Source organism: Coregonus clupeaformis, chromosome 30, assembly GCF_020615455.1.
Source record: "Coregonus clupeaformis isolate EN_2021a chromosome 30, ASM2061545v1, whole genome shotgun sequence".
In the NCBI taxonomy this organism is placed as follows: Eukaryota; Metazoa; Chordata; class Actinopteri; order Salmoniformes; family Salmonidae; genus Coregonus; species Coregonus clupeaformis.
In genome coordinates, this window is record NC_059221.1 from 26,354,172 (window position 1) to 26,369,001 (window position 14,830).

The 14,830-nt window shown below is 44.9% G+C and overlaps 2 protein-coding genes across 2 annotated transcripts; one reads left to right on the plus strand and one right to left on the minus strand.

Moving 5' to 3' along the window:
• The first annotated feature begins 1,419 nt into the window (after nt 1–1,419).
• Nucleotides 1,420–7,588, plus strand: LOC121545524 (myosin light chain kinase 2, skeletal/cardiac muscle). Its single transcript, XM_041856110.2, has 18 exons — nt 1,420–1,548; nt 1,732–2,041; nt 2,359–2,471; nt 2,660–2,738; nt 2,825–3,006; nt 3,184–3,262; nt 3,459–3,801; nt 3,981–4,168; nt 4,328–4,433; nt 4,557–4,650; nt 4,802–4,911; nt 5,255–5,396; nt 5,597–5,667; nt 5,781–5,909; nt 6,162–6,314; nt 6,413–6,545; nt 6,765–6,868; nt 7,327–7,588. Exons 2-18 carry the CDS (start codon nt 1,780–1,782, stop codon nt 7,358–7,360), a joined length of 2,322 nt encoding a protein of 773 aa, XP_041712044.1. The 5' UTR covers nt 1,420–1,548; nt 1,732–1,779; the 3' UTR covers nt 7,361–7,588.
• Nucleotides 7,218–12,159, minus strand: LOC121545525 (zinc finger protein PLAGL2). Its single transcript, XM_041856111.2, has 2 exons — nt 12,037–12,159; nt 7,218–11,029 (listed from the first exon to the last, which is right to left on the minus strand). Exon 2 carries the CDS (start codon nt 10,504–10,506, stop codon nt 9,226–9,228), a length of 1,281 nt encoding a protein of 426 aa, XP_041712045.1. The 5' UTR covers nt 10,507–11,029; nt 12,037–12,159; the 3' UTR covers nt 7,218–9,225.
• Between the last annotated feature and the right edge of the window lie 2,671 nt (nt 12,160–14,830).

A 14,830-nucleotide genomic window follows, 5' to 3' on the forward strand; every position in this document is an offset into this window, starting at 1 on the left:
AATATAAATGCAACAATTTCATTGATTATTACTGAGTTCATATGAGCAAGTTAAATAAATTCATTAGGCCCTAATCTATTCATTTCACAAGACTGGGAATACAGATATGCATCTGTTGGTCACAGATACATTACATTAAAATAAATGGGCCTCAGGATCGTGTCACAGTATTTTTGTGTATTTGCCATCGATAAAATGCAATGGTGTTTGTTGTCGTCGCTTATGCCTGCCCATACCATAACCCCACCGCCACCATGGGGCACTGTCCCCAAGGTTGACATCAGCAAACCACTCGCCCGCATGACTCCATACACGTGATCTGCGGTTGTGAGGTGGGTTGGACGTACGGCCAAATTCTCTAAAATGAGGTTGGTGGCGGCTTATGATAGAGAAATGAACATTAAATTATCTAGCAACAGATCTGGTGGGCGTTCCTGTAGTCAGTTTGCACGCTCCCTCAACTTGAGACCTCTGTGGAATTGTGTTGTGACAGAACTGCACATTATAGAGTGGCCTTTTATTGTCCCCTGTACAAGCTGCACCTGTGTAATGATCAAGCTGTTTAATCAGCTTCTTCATATGCCACGCCTGTCAGGTGGATGGATTATCTTGGCAAAGGAGAAATGCTCACTGACAGGGATGTAAACACATTTTGTGCACAGAATTTCAGAGAAATAAGTTTTTTGTGTGTATGGAACATTACTGGGATATTTTATTTGAGCTCATGAAACAGGACCAACACTTTACATGTTGCGTTTATATTTTTGTTCAGTGTAGATTCATTTCTGCATTGAAGTCTTTTGACTGTCTGCAACATGTTGCCGCAGCAGCCTTCTGCCAAGAAAAATGGACTACAACATTTGTTTATGCCTTAGTGAAGTTTTCAGTAGTTTTAGTAACCTCTGGCCTTCGTTATGAGCTACTGCAGTGTTTCGAAACATTTTTTTGTACCAGGGCCTAAGCTATGGTTCTCTTTGTGGGCTTGCTTAAAAATACTATAGTGTAGACAAACCATCTTGGGGACCAGAGGTTAAGGCACTGAGCTAGTGGGTAAGGTTGGATGGAGGCCAAGCTGTGTCATTTCAGTAATCATACTCTTGGGAAGAGTATCTAATAGTTTAGTGAGACTATTAACACACCAACAGATATGCAAATTAGGAGTCTGGTCCAAGTCTGAAAAGGATTGGTTCTAACTCGATTAGGCAAGACCCAGACATTTGGATCACTACCTTCTATGCCCAAATAAAAATGTTTTTGTGTGCACATGCTCTCCATCAGAGGAACTGCGTCTGTCTGGCCTGCCATGCATACCTTCGTTATCTGCTACTGTTTCCCAACCCTCGGCGCCCTTGCCCCTCGCTTGCCTATTTCTGGACCATGAGGCTGTCGCTGGAAGAGATAACGGAGCAAACCAGCTCACTGTGGCTTTCTCCTCTGGACAGGACCAACCCCTACTGTCTGACTCTTACCAATACTGGTCATTCTGCTTCTTTACCTGATCTGACGTTCTTCCTACTCTGCCTTCTACAGCTTTCATTGATCTAAGAGGTAGGTACAATTTAAGAGCTCTGAGAGGAAGCCTGAAGAGTACCAACCATTATATTTGTGGAGGGAGCTGTAACCAACTGTCCTGACTTTTGTACCATTTGTAACTAGAAACCATTTGTAACCAGCCCTTCCATTTCTTGAGGATAACTCTGCCTCTGTCTTCTGTGTGACTCCTGCTTCTAGTCTAGAGGCTTTTGTTTTGCGGAGGCCTATTGAGGACCACTGTTCATCATGGGTTCAGTGCGGTGTCCGCCACCTGTCCCACACCCCACAAACCTACCTGTCCTAGAGGCCAAAGTAGATCACTTGACTCACAAGTTGGATGAGCTCCTCTCCAGAGAAATAGGTGCCTGCACCATCTGCTCCACCTGCAGTCTGCACAGTGGCCAGCCAGAGGCAACAGAAAGGCAGCTTGTGGCCCAGTCCAGGCTGCTAGAGAACTTGGAGAGGAAGATCAGTGAGATGCAGAGGACCTTAGAGGGCCTGGCCAAAGGTAACGTTCAATCGATCTGAAATGACACATGGAAGTATTGTATTGTTATTGACAATCTAAGTTTGACTGAGCTCTCTACAGGATTGACCCATGGTTTAGTATTTCAATGTCTCAATCAATGCCGTGTATCTGCATCAAAGTTTCAAACTGCATTTCAAAGGAGATTAATAGCTGTGAAGTGGACATGAATTACAATCATTTTGTTCACACAATGTTGATGTTACAACAACGTCCATGCTACTGTGAAGATGAGAGAGGCTTGTAGGAAATGTGTCCAATTTCCTTTGAGGATAATTCGGTTTTGTCTTGTAAATGAGGTCTGGAGCAAAGGAACCCCCACACTTGCCAGGGAGCTTCCCCAGCCCCACCCATCGAGCCACCACCTAGGACAGTTTATCTGCCAGCCAGGACGTCATTAGTCACTTCTAAGGTACTTTGAGTCTGTTTCCTCATTGTGTGCATGGTTATGTGTATACACTGCATGGTCTTTTTCCATGTTGATAAATGTCAACATGGTAAACATGTACAATATATAAATGACAAAACATAAAGCAACTGTTTTAGTTGATGATTGGTCAGTGGCCCAATGTCTGGTGCTATATGTTCTCTCATGGTCAGGATGAGATCCCGGATCAGTTGGAGACAAACAGACAGCAGGACAAGACACAACACACTCCTACCACCCCAGCAAAGAAAGGTAACTATATTCATACTCGATGAGCTCTAGACCAAATGCAGGTGACCAATATCCAGGGTGGATTCAATTGGTGTGTTATTTGACAGAGATAGATGCAACGAAAACATTGACACGGCTGGCAGTAGCGGTTGTCCCATCAACGGTGCACACTCAAAAGACTTTGACTCAGACGTGGATCACAGTGACAAAGAACCAAGCGGCCACACCCATCGAGGCATCACTTAGGACAGCATCTCTGCCAGTCAGCGATTCATTAAGCACTGAAAAGGTACTCTTATTGTATGCTTTTTCATTGTGTGAATGGTTTTGTGTATACATTGCATGGATATGTGTCTACTTGATATCTCTAAATGGCAAAACCTAAAACTAGCCTTTTAATTGATGATTGGTCAGTGGCACACCTTGTGAGATGCTCAAGCGGCCTCTATGTTTCTCTCATGCTCAGGCTGAGACCCAGAATCAGTTTGAGACGAACAGACACCAGGAAACAACGCAACACACTCCTATCGCTCCTGCAAAGAAAGGTAATTCACTTCCATTTTAGTGGTATGACTATAGTCATGTCATACTCTGTGAGCTTAAGACCTACATTTGGCTAGATTGAGCTGACCAACATTCATGGCTTCGATGGGTGTTTATGTGTTATATGATAGATACAAACACAGTGAAAGCATTGACATATGAATGGATAGACATATATTAATTAAGGGGTGTCTGCAGGTATGGGAGCAGAGCAAAGAGACTGTGTTGGGGCTGCAGCAGGAGAGCAGCGGATTGGAGGGAACCAACAGGGGGTCAGAGGTCAACCAATGGCAGCAGAGTCCCACAGACAGAGTGAAACTAAAAGGGGTGGGATGAGAGAGGTTCCAGCTGTAGCGATTGTCCCATCAATGGCGGACACTCCAAAGACTCAGACGAGGACCACAGTGACGGAGAACCAAGCAGCTGCTCCCTCAAGTCCCACCCCCGCACCAAAAAATCAGTCTGGGTTGGCTGTCCTTATGGCAACCGTGGAGAGCTCCTCCCTCAGACAAGTGCACAGCTGTCCAGAGTCCTTGCAGAGGTAAAGGAGCTTACTCATCACCTAACATACATACTAATAGAAATGATCAATGATTGGATATCATATCTATATGTGAAAAACTCGACACATCCACCACCGATGTGAATCACATTGCTTTCCACCATACAACGTATAAACGCTAGTCTGCTCTGTTTGTGCTGGCCTTCTTTCTGGTCCAGGATCCAGAGCTCAAGGCCCATGCCGCAGTCTGTCTGCCCTGCCCGTGGACCTGCTGTTGGGAAGACCTGCAGTGTGTTGGGAAGGGCTAGTCCAGTTGCAGCCAGTGGAATACAGATCAGAGTAGTCCCTGCTGCAGCAGAAAGGACCCGGCCCAAGTCCCCACCCAAAACCTGCCATAAGGTCATAGGTGAATGTTGACTTCCGTGCACAAAAGGCCTTAGTGTTTGAGAATTTGGGGATTAGTATGCTAGTATACAGAGAAGTGTACTGACGTTGTGCTAATGAGTGGTGCCCTCCCAATCTTTATCTCTCGCTCTCTCTCTCTCTCTATCTATCTATCTCTCAGATGACGTTCCCCCCCAGCCGGCTCCTTTCCTTCACCACTGTGTGTCGTTGCGATCCAACCCCACATCTGACACCTTCATTATCCACACCAGAGAGGTGCTGGGGAGGTAAGCTGACATCTGTAGCCTACTGGTCTGGAATAGTGGTAGAAGTACTAATCTGTCAGATGTTATCTACTGGCTATTGGGTTTGTGTGTTAATGAGTTAAGAAAAACAAATTTTTCCCTCAGCGGACGCTTTGGCAAGGTGCACAAGTGCACCGAAAAATCCTCTGGACTTAAACTCGCAGCTAAGATAATCAACACACGGACTGCTAAAGAAAAGGTGAGTGAGTAAGTTGACTGATAAATGAGATAATTTGCATTTTGTCCACTCAAAGCAGTCCTACATTTCATGACTACAAATATATATACTGCATATTTACAGGTACATATTTGTATGTTCATGTACACATTTGCCTGTGTTGTTCTCTCAGGAAAGGGCAAATAACGAGGTGCAGGTGATGAACCAGCTGAGTCATCCTAACATCCTCCAGCTCTACGAGGCCTTTGAGGCCAAGCACCAGCTGGTGTTAATTCTGGAGTAGTAAGTGGCTACTATTCCTTCATATTCCACTCTGCTATTCATTGTCATTGGTTAGCAAGATCTCCATTACATTGTAGTGCTTCCAAACATTCTACAAATCATTTAACAGGGATCAATAAATTAACAATTAATTAATATACTTTAATGATCTCCTGAGGGAGGATTTGGTTTGCTGGCAGCACTCAGAGACATATATACAGAACACTGAATCACCGCAAATATGGATACATTATGAAAACAAAGACAAGGTGCATTACATACAGTATACCTCAATCAAAAGTACACAATGGAAAGGGGAGAAAGGAGAAGTGGAGTTGGTCAACCTTATGTCTGTGTGTGGCAGTGTTGAGGGCGGGGAGCTGTTTGACAGGATTGTGGATGAGAGCACACCGCTGACTGAGGTGGACGCCATGGTATTTGTCAAGCAGATCTGTGAAGGGGTCAGCTACATGCATCAGATGTATGTCCTCCACCTCGACCTGAAAGTGAGTATGGTGGACTGGATGTGCATTCCAGATTTCAAGGCTCACCACCGTCACAAATGCCAGGCACATTTTAATCACTACTTGAAGCACAGTGTGGTCAGTCTCACCATAACTCAAAGAGGTATCCATGTGTGTTGTTGTGAGAAAAGTAATCAATGGTTAATTTATACAAATGAATTTGCACACTCCGATGTTTACAGCCGGAGAATATCCTTTGTGTGAATCGCACTGGCCATCAGGTTAAGATTATCGACTTTGGGCTGGCAAGAAGGTAATGCCTCTCTTCAGCTGTGTGTGTGACTTTGCAAGCTTTATTGTGAGCATTGGTAGCAGCTTTCTCAAAAAGAACCTTGAAAATGAATTTTCTTTCTTCCTCGGAATCAGATACAGGCCTCGGGAGAAGCTCCGAGTAAATTTTGGAACCCCTGAATTTCTGGCCCCAGAGGTGGTCAACTTTGACTTTGTGTCCTTCCCCACAGACATGTGGACCTTAGGGGTCGTCACTTATATGCTGTGAGTCTAATATACCAGCCTCATTTTCCCTAACATCTTAGTTAAACCATAAGTTGTATGGGGCAAACTTACTTCCACGTAAGTAACATTTCTACTTAGTGTCCCATTGACATCAATGCATGACTAAGTAAAAATGTGACTTAAGTGGAAGTGATGATTCACCCCACATGTCCCTACCATGCATGCTTTTTAATTGTGACCTGTGTCCCTGTGTATGTGCATGCGTCACTTCCTTCATCTCATCCTCCGCAGTCTAAGTGGCCTTTCACCCTTCCTGGGTGACGATGATAGCCAGACCCTCAACAACGTCCTCTCTGCCAACGGTTCTTTTGAGGACGAGGCCTTTGAGCACATCTCAGCTGAGGCCAAGGACTTTATCTCCCACCTTCTGGTCAAGGAGAGGGGGTGAGGGCCAAAGCTGAAATAATAATCATAACACTCATGATTTTGATAATTATTACAGTTTATTAGTTATACTTCTACCCTGTTCCCTGTTTGGCCAGAGGGCGAATGAGTGCTGCACAGTGTCTAAGACATCCGTGGCTCAACAACATTGCAGAGAAGGCCAAGGGCAGCAATATAGTACTGAAGTCCCAGGTCCTGCTGAAGAAATACCTGGCCAAGAGACTATGGAAGGTCAGTCCAACATATTTCCTCCACCACAGTGTGGTTCATTTAGTTGGTTTTGTAGTTGGAAGACACATTGTTCACATTACGGAACAGTTTTATCCTCTTTGCACTACAATCAGCTCTTTCATGTCAATTGTTTCCGGCCAACCATTGTTGATCAGATGCATCCAACCTTCCTGCCTTGCTCACTGTATGTTGTAAATGTGCTTCTGTGCTTATTGACAGAAAAACTACATTGCGATAGCAGCAGCCAACAGATTCAAGAAGATCAGCAGCGGTGGGGAGCTGACCTCTCTGGATACGGATATGGATACAGTACCTATAGCAACGTAACAATCTCACCTATTAACACAGTACCTATGCTGCGCCTTACAATGTCACCCCCTGTGAACCTGTACTGACCTCCGCTGGACAAACTGCATACTAGTAAAGACCTCCCACATAATCAGTCAGAGAAGGTACTCTTGTCATGGTCAGTCTGTCTAAAATAAACTGGCCACAGTGTGTGAATAAATAGTGGCTACACAGCATAATTTGACTCAAAAAATTAACAGCAATTTTGTACTTTAATATTTGTATTTTCTTGTGTGGAAATGTATGGAAGCAATTTCATGCCAAAACATATGACACTACATCTATAGAGGAAATGTGTTTGATAGTGAAATAACGAGAAACCAATCCAATCTAATAGGTACTTTATTGTTTACATTCAGACAATAAGAAAATGCTTCAAAGATAATATGATAAGAGCAGTTCAGCAATTCTTGTTTTGTATCTTCTTCTATAGGGTGATGGAACAAACAGCTAGAGCCTTGTCCTAAGAGCTAACGAGGATGTGATGCCTGCATTCTAGTAACGCTTCCAGCTAATTTTACTGCAGGCAACAATGCAATTGAATACAATGGAATCCTCATTCAATACAATATGATGGGAACTTAACTATTGTGCTAACATCCTTTTGTCAATATGCTAAGCTAACCTCAATACAAATCTATTACTATAAAGTGTGCGTTCGTTGAACTGACAAAAATAAACTCTACACAAATGTTCTCTGTAATTATATGAAAAGTAACAAGTTGCTCTTTTCTGAGGTAGTCAAAGGACGCGTTCCAGGCTGTCTACATTTCAGACACTTGCATTGCATCAACCAATGGTTGCATGCTACTTAATCGACTGCGCAGTCGGGCCTCAGATTGCTATATCATATGATGTGGTTAGCTGATATGTTAAACACCTATCCAGGTGTTGTGAGATCTGGCAGGCGTCTGCAATGTAGTCAGTCTAAAACGCTGCCAACAAGTATACAATCATCATGGGCGTGGAGGAACTGACCTCTACATATCAGGAGAGGATACATTACATAAGTACTGGTAAAAGAGACAACGATGTTCAAGGAGGAGAGATGTTATTCCGTACTGATTGTTCGATTTCTTGTTACATTTTTACATAACAGTTACCTCCACGCCAAGAAAAAGAACTGGTACTGTAATAGGATAAGATAGAGGTAGAACGTTTATGGGTCAATCAATGTCACTGTCTGTTGTATCTAAACAAAACAAGCAATTTGATTAATAAAATCTACATTTTCACTTTAGATCTAATGGCACAAGTTAGAGCCAAAGTAACTAGGAAATAGATTAAAAGGTTATACCCTAACCCCACAGGACAGAGTACTGTATTTATCTGTTCATCTAGGAGAGCATGTTGTTGAGGTAAAAGGAACAAAACATTTCATAAGACATCAATTCTATCCTTTCGTAATGTCTTAAGTGCTTAAACCCAGTCAAGAGAGTAGACACCCAAGAGGCACAACAGTAGCATTTTTTAAAGACATCGGTGCAACATTTCACTGAATACAGGATACAGTCAATGATATGCAGTAATATGAAACCTATTTCAGTAACACTCTCTAAAGCAGTGTTTGACAAACCTCTCAAGTACCCCCTGCCATTCCACCTATTTGGTATATTCCAGAACAAGCACAGCTGATTGAACTGGTCAACTAATAATCAAGCTCTTGATTACTTAAATCAGGTGTGCTAATACTGTCTGGAACAGACCAAATAATTGGAATGGGGGTACTGGAAGAGAGGTTTGGATAACTGCTTTAAAAGAACTTAAATCAAACGTCTCTAGTTTTTGTATAAATAAGCAGAACATGATAACACAAGTACACTTTTACGCAAACTGCTGTTAAATATCTAACATGACCATTGTCATAAAAGTGACTCACATTATTGGAAAACAAGATGAGTGGCAGGTGTCATGTAGCACTTATGTCCACATTGTATAGACCTGATGCGGTCTTTCCTGAACAAAGTGCAACCATTTGGCCTATTTCTAACAGGTTTCAATAAAACTACATTTTGGTTGCTAAAAGACACTCCCTTTTCTCCTTCTGCTCAAGTTTCTTATTATCGGATGAGGTAATACTGATGAAGTGGTTCTTTGTGTTCGACATCATCATAACAAAAAGTATTGCCACTGAAAGCTTAATTAGCATCATTTAAAAAAATGAAATTCCCATTTTTTCCATAAAAAAAATAAATGCAAGCACATTGGAAGCCTCTATGTATCACTTGTGTATTCAAGTCTTTCTAGACACTCGCCCTTTATGGGAGGCTTTATTCAAGACTATTTGGGGTGTCCCTTGGCCTGGTGTTTGGGTCACATGGTATCAGGCTGCTCACTGTTGAAAGGCCTGGTAGTAGCGAGGTAGGGAGGTGGAAGTGCTCATTCCAGGATTGCTGAACCCCTGAGGTAGCTGGTTGTTGTTGTGGTTGTGGGCTCCAGGGCCCTGGGGTGCGTGAAGTTGTGGGGGCTGCAGGAAGGTGAGACCTCCTGGGGCCTGATAGGGTAGAGGGCTGGAGGAGGAGGGCGGCACAGTGGAGGTAGAGGTAGAGGGGTAGCCCATCACCAGACCTCCCATACTCATATGAGCACTGTAGGGAGGCAGGCTGAACGGCAAGAAGCCCAGAAGAGGACCCAGGTCCATGTTAGCAGCGCACGACAGCTCGGCTGAGGAGAGAGCGGGGCTCCTGGACAGAAGGTGGGGGTCACCGGCCCCTGGGCCACCCTGGGCTTCTGAAAGCACCTCCCTCTGAGGGGAGGCGGAGGTAGAGGAGGAGGCTGTGGTCAGGTGTGGGGGCAGCCCGCTCTGCAGGTCCATTAGGAAGCTCTCCATGTCAGTGCGGGGATATGAGGTAGATCCATGCTGGTACCTGGCCATGTGGCCATAAGGCTGCTGTTGCTGCTGGGGGAGGTGGTGGTGGGGATGGGGATGGGGAGAGGGACCTGGCATGTGGCGACCCACCCCCATGGCCGTGGACAGGGAGCCCTGCATGAGGGAGTGATGTTGGTGGCCCATGCCTGGATTGGACATGGTCTGCAGGGGGTAGCTGCTGTACATGTCAATGGGGAAGGCCTCTACATGCTCCTTGGAGGAGGGCCCCATGCCGCATTGCACCGGACTTGGCTCCTCCTTTACAGGCCCAGGTGTGGTGGGGGCAGGTGTGGGGGTGGTGGGGGTGGGCTCCTGGACATGGCTCTTCTTCAAGTGGCGCGTCAGATGGTCTCTTCGACCAAAGCGCTGGGCGCAGCGCGGGCACAGAAAGTCACGGCGCCCTGTGTGCACCACCGCATGGCGCCGCACATCCTTGCGGGTGTAGAAGCGCCGGTCGCAGCGCTCGCACGAATACTTCCTCTCCCTGACGGTGGCGGTACCCTCCAGTGGCGGAAGCCTGTCGGTGTGGCTCCCCAGCTGCTCCAGCAGGGCAGGCGCCCCCTCCTGGCAATGGAGCTCCCCAGGGAGGGTGGCGCTGGGGGCAGGGGCGTGGGTGGCCAGCAGGTGGCGCCGGTAGCCCAACTGAGTGCTGTACTGTTTGCCACACTCCTGGCAGTGGAACACATGCCTGTTGGCGTCGTGGGCCTGCAGGTGGCTCTTCAGGTGCTCCTTCTGTTGGAACATCCTCTAGTAGAGGGAACGGCGCTGGGTCTTCTGCAGAGGGCGACGGGCCATAAGCATGAGTAGACGGACAAAACACTCATATGGGGTATTTTAAGAGAGGACCTTCAAACTTGACAGGCTTGGCTGCACCGTTAATGGAGAGTAGGGTGTTGAGTGCTGCTGAATGCTGCTAGTGGAGTGTTTCGTATTCTCTCCAGGCGAGGGTCTGTCCGCCTGTCTCCCTTTCCAGTGCGAGCTTCTATCAGATGGGGGGGTTCTGCAGCAGCAGCTGCCATAGCAACCCAATAGGGCCAGGGCAATGAGAGCAGAGTCACTCACTCAGCCATTAAGGCTCGGACTGGATATGGGTGAGCATCCCTGAGCTTGTGTGAGTTTTATGTTATTTTGTGTGTATGTGTGCGTGTCTCCGCAGGGTAATTCTTGGGTAAGGCCCAAAGTTGTGTGCTTTTTCTCCCTGTCTCATCCAGCCACACCAGCCAGAGGAGCGGTTGAATGTGAGTTGCAGTTTTGCATGACCACAGTCCTATAAAGAAGCACAAACAAGCACATGGTTAAGATCAGCCTAAAGTTGTTGTGTGATGAAATTACCAGGGTCAAGCTGACGCCGGACACACCCCATGTATAGCACCCATCCAAAGCAATGCACTTTACATGATTTGTCCCTATACCTGTGTAATAACCATAACTATACATCATTGGTAGTAACACTTTTATTACATAGAACTTTAGTAATTACTTTGACATTTTAAAGTAATGGAGTTGAGCTGTTTTTGTGATTACACGTGAAATAAGGAAAACTTTAACAATACTGTAATATAAAAAAAATTATTACTTGGCTTTTTTAATTGAGGATTTACTATGGTTAGGCTAATTGTGCAAGTGCTGCAGATCAATATTCGGGCCATAGATAGTGTCATCAAGTGAAACCTGGGTGGCATGATATGAGCAATGTATTCTATATTAGAAAATTATCATTTTTATATAATTTGATGGGGCCACTGTACAAAAGACACTGATCTGAACAATGTAAATCAAGGTATGGGAGTTTCACTTGGAAACGAATCAAAAGTCTATATATAACGAACATATGGTTCATCAACTCGCGCTGATCAGCATGTATATGAAGTAAAAAAAAACACAAAAACATATTCACGTAGTAACTTAAAAATACAAAGTAAACTGAACTTAACTCAATAAATGGGCCTCGTGTAATTCATGATCAATGATTGAAAAATATTTAATGGGGAGACGTAATACGAAAATAAGGACGTGATGATAACATTATTATTTTTTTTATTAAAACGTTTGTGTTCTGAAATACAATGTGATGAGCGCTAACAAAACAGTTATGCTTTTCTTAATTACATAAAGTAATGAAAATAAATATACATATTGCACTACTATTTGAAAAGTGCCAAAGAAATTCAGCAAGTTCATGTCACCGAATTTGATCGGTTTGAGTCGATTTTTACTATCAGCCTGGCAGGCGTATATTTGGGACCTTTCCGTTGAAAACTGGCGTAAACGTACCTTTAAAACTTTCGCGATTCGGTTCTTGGTCCTTTTCTCTCAGATGTTTTGTAAAACTATTTTTCCAATTTTTAAAAGTTGTATTATTTTCGGGCCCTGGGTTTTGCTTCCGCGGCGCTAGAGTTGCAGAGCGCTTGCATTATGGGAGTGTGACGTCAGACACCACTTTTTGACAAACTTTTGCAGGGGTTGCTAGCTAAAAACGGTTCACCTACACTGAGCGACCTAGCATGCAATACCTCATATTAAACCTTAAGATATGGGACAATATTTTAAAACTTGGAAAAAATCTTTCCATAACATCATTGCATATACTAAAACTGTTTTGAAGGTGTTGTACTCCCAAAAAACAAAAGCGGATGGCCATATGGGCCCCACATCATGACGCTATATAAGAAGAGAGGATGATGGAGGGAGCGGACTCACTTAAGACCGTTACGAGGAGAAGATCCTCGTCGTCTTTTCCATCAGATTTTCTGCTCATAATCTGGTTCTGGTTCTGGTCAGGACTCAGGATGACCAAAAATCCTAATTCATCCTTAATCCATGTTCCAAACAGTTTCTTCATTGAGGAACTGTTTGCAACATGGATTTATGTTGCATTGGTTGTGGAGTAAGGTTGCATACCCTACTGTTCAAGTTTTTGTCATTTGTCTTGTACCAATAGCTTCAAACTATATCATGTCAATCTCACAGACTGTCTGTCCAGGTTTGCGTTCATAGCTCCATCTGCAAAATGTGTGGTTACATTTCCCCAGCCCCATTCCTCAGTTCACCAAACAATGTGGCAGGATCAGGCTGTTGAAATTATAGATTGTACCTATTCTATTAATGTGGATGTTCTCTGTGTGATTTGATTTGGAGGTATGGGAAATCATAATGACTAGTACTCTATTTATTACAGACTATAATCAGACTTTGTTCGATAATAACCAACATTATTTTATTCGCCCCTTACCCCAATGTTTGTTTGTGCTAATAAACAGGCAGTTAATGCTGACACAGACACAGGCCTTTTCCACTGTCATTTGAACAGTGCTGCACACCCCAAGCAAACTAGAGCACTGGACCATCAATGGAAACTGTGGCTAGCCCTACGCTTTTATCTAAACACTGTAGTCGATGTCATTATGTTCCCTTATGTCTTATGTAATTAAATAGTAGCCTAGAAAAATCTTATTTTTTCTTGCAATTTGTTATCTCAAAACAGAATGTCCCACTGGGCACACACTGGTTGAATAAACGTTGATTCCATGTCATTTCAATGAAATTAAGTTGAACCATTGTGGAATATACATTGAATTGACGTCTGTGCCCACAGCGGTGGTATCAGATTTTTCCTCTCCATGTTTTCCTTCAGGTTGATCTCTGGCAGGTTTGTCTATGGGCAGGGTACATGTTGATGCCATTGTGGCCAGTGCTTGCCTTGGGCAGGAGCTCACCGGAGCTGAGTACTGGCACCTCAAATGTTCTACTGCTTGAGCTCCTGTTCCTCTTAGAGAATATTAGCTCAAAAGTATTGTGGACCTCCTGCATCTATATACACTGCTCAAAAAAATAAAGGGAACATTTAAACAACACAATGTAACTCCAAGTCAATCACACTTCTGTGAAATCAAACTGTCCACTTAGGAAGCAACACTGATTAACAATACATTTCACATGCTGTTGTGCAAATGGAATAGACAACAGGTGGAAATTATAGGCAATTAGCAAGACACCCCCAATAAAGGACTGGTTTTGCAGGTGGTGATCACAGACCACTTCTCAGTTCCTATGCTTCCTGGCTGATGTTTTGGTCACTTTTGAATGCTGGCGGTGCTTTCACTCTAGTGGTAGCATGAGACAGAGTCTACAACCCACCCAAGTGGCTCAGGTAGTGCAGCTCATCCAGGATGGCACATCAATGCGAGCTGTGGCAAGAAGGTTTGCTGTGCCTGTCAGCGTAGTGTCCAGAGCATGGAGGCGCTACCAGGAGACAGGCCAGTACATCAGGAGACGTGGAGGAGGCCGTAGGAGGGCAACAACCCAGCAGCAGGACTGCTACCTCCGCCTTTGTGCAAGGAGGAGCAGGAGGAGCACTGCCAGAGCCCTGCAAAATGACCTCCAGCAGGCCACAAATGTGCATGTGTCTGCTCAAACGGTCAGAAACAGACTCCATGAGGGTGGTGTGAGGGCCCGACGTCCACAGGTGGGGGTTGTGCTTACAGCCCAACACCGTGCAGGACATTTGGCATTTGCCAGAGAACACCAAGATTGGCAAATTCGCCACTGGCGCCCTGTGCTCTTCACAGATGAAAGCAGGTTCACACTGAGCACATGTGACAGACGTGACAGAGTCTGGAGACGCCGTGGAGAACGTTCTGCTGCCTGCAACATCCTCCAGCATGACCGGTTTGGCGTCTCCAGACTCTGTCACGTCTGTCACATGTGCTCAGTGTGAGACCATATGCTGGTGCGGTTGGCCCTGGGTTCCTCCTAATGCAAGACAATGCTAGACCTCATGTGGCTGGAGTGTGTCAGCAGTTCCTGCAAGAGGAAGGCATTGATGCTATGGACTGGCCCGCCCGTTCCCCAGACCTGAATCCAATTGAGCACATCTGGGACATCATGTCTCGCTCCATCCACCAACGCCACGTTGCACCACAGACTGTCCAGGAGTTGGCGGATGCTTTAGTCCAGGTCTGGGAGGAGATCCCTCAGGAGACCATCCGCCACCTCATCAGGAGCATGCCCAGGCGTTGTAGGGAGGTCATACAGGCACGTGGAGGCCACACACACTACTGAGCCTCAT

What these genes read in the sequence shown, in the direction of transcription:
- LOC121545524 (XM_041856110.2), top strand. Translation starts at nt 1,780, where the DNA reads ATGGGTTCAGTGCGGTGTCCGCCACCTGTCCCACACCCCACAAACCTA. An exon ending in ATTCATTAAGCACTGAAAAG is followed by an intron (nt 3,007 to 3,183) that starts GTACTCTTATTG and finishes TCTCATGCTCAG; the next exon opens with GCTGAGACCCAGAATCAGTT. An exon ending in GACTTTGGGCTGGCAAGAAG is followed by an intron (nt 5,668 to 5,780) that starts GTAATGCCTCTC and finishes CCTCGGAATCAG; the next exon opens with ATACAGGCCTCGGGAGAAGC.
- LOC121545525 (XM_041856111.2), bottom strand. Translation starts at nt 10,506, where the DNA reads ATGTTCCAACAGAAGGAGCACCTGAAGAGCCACCTGCAGGCCCACGAC.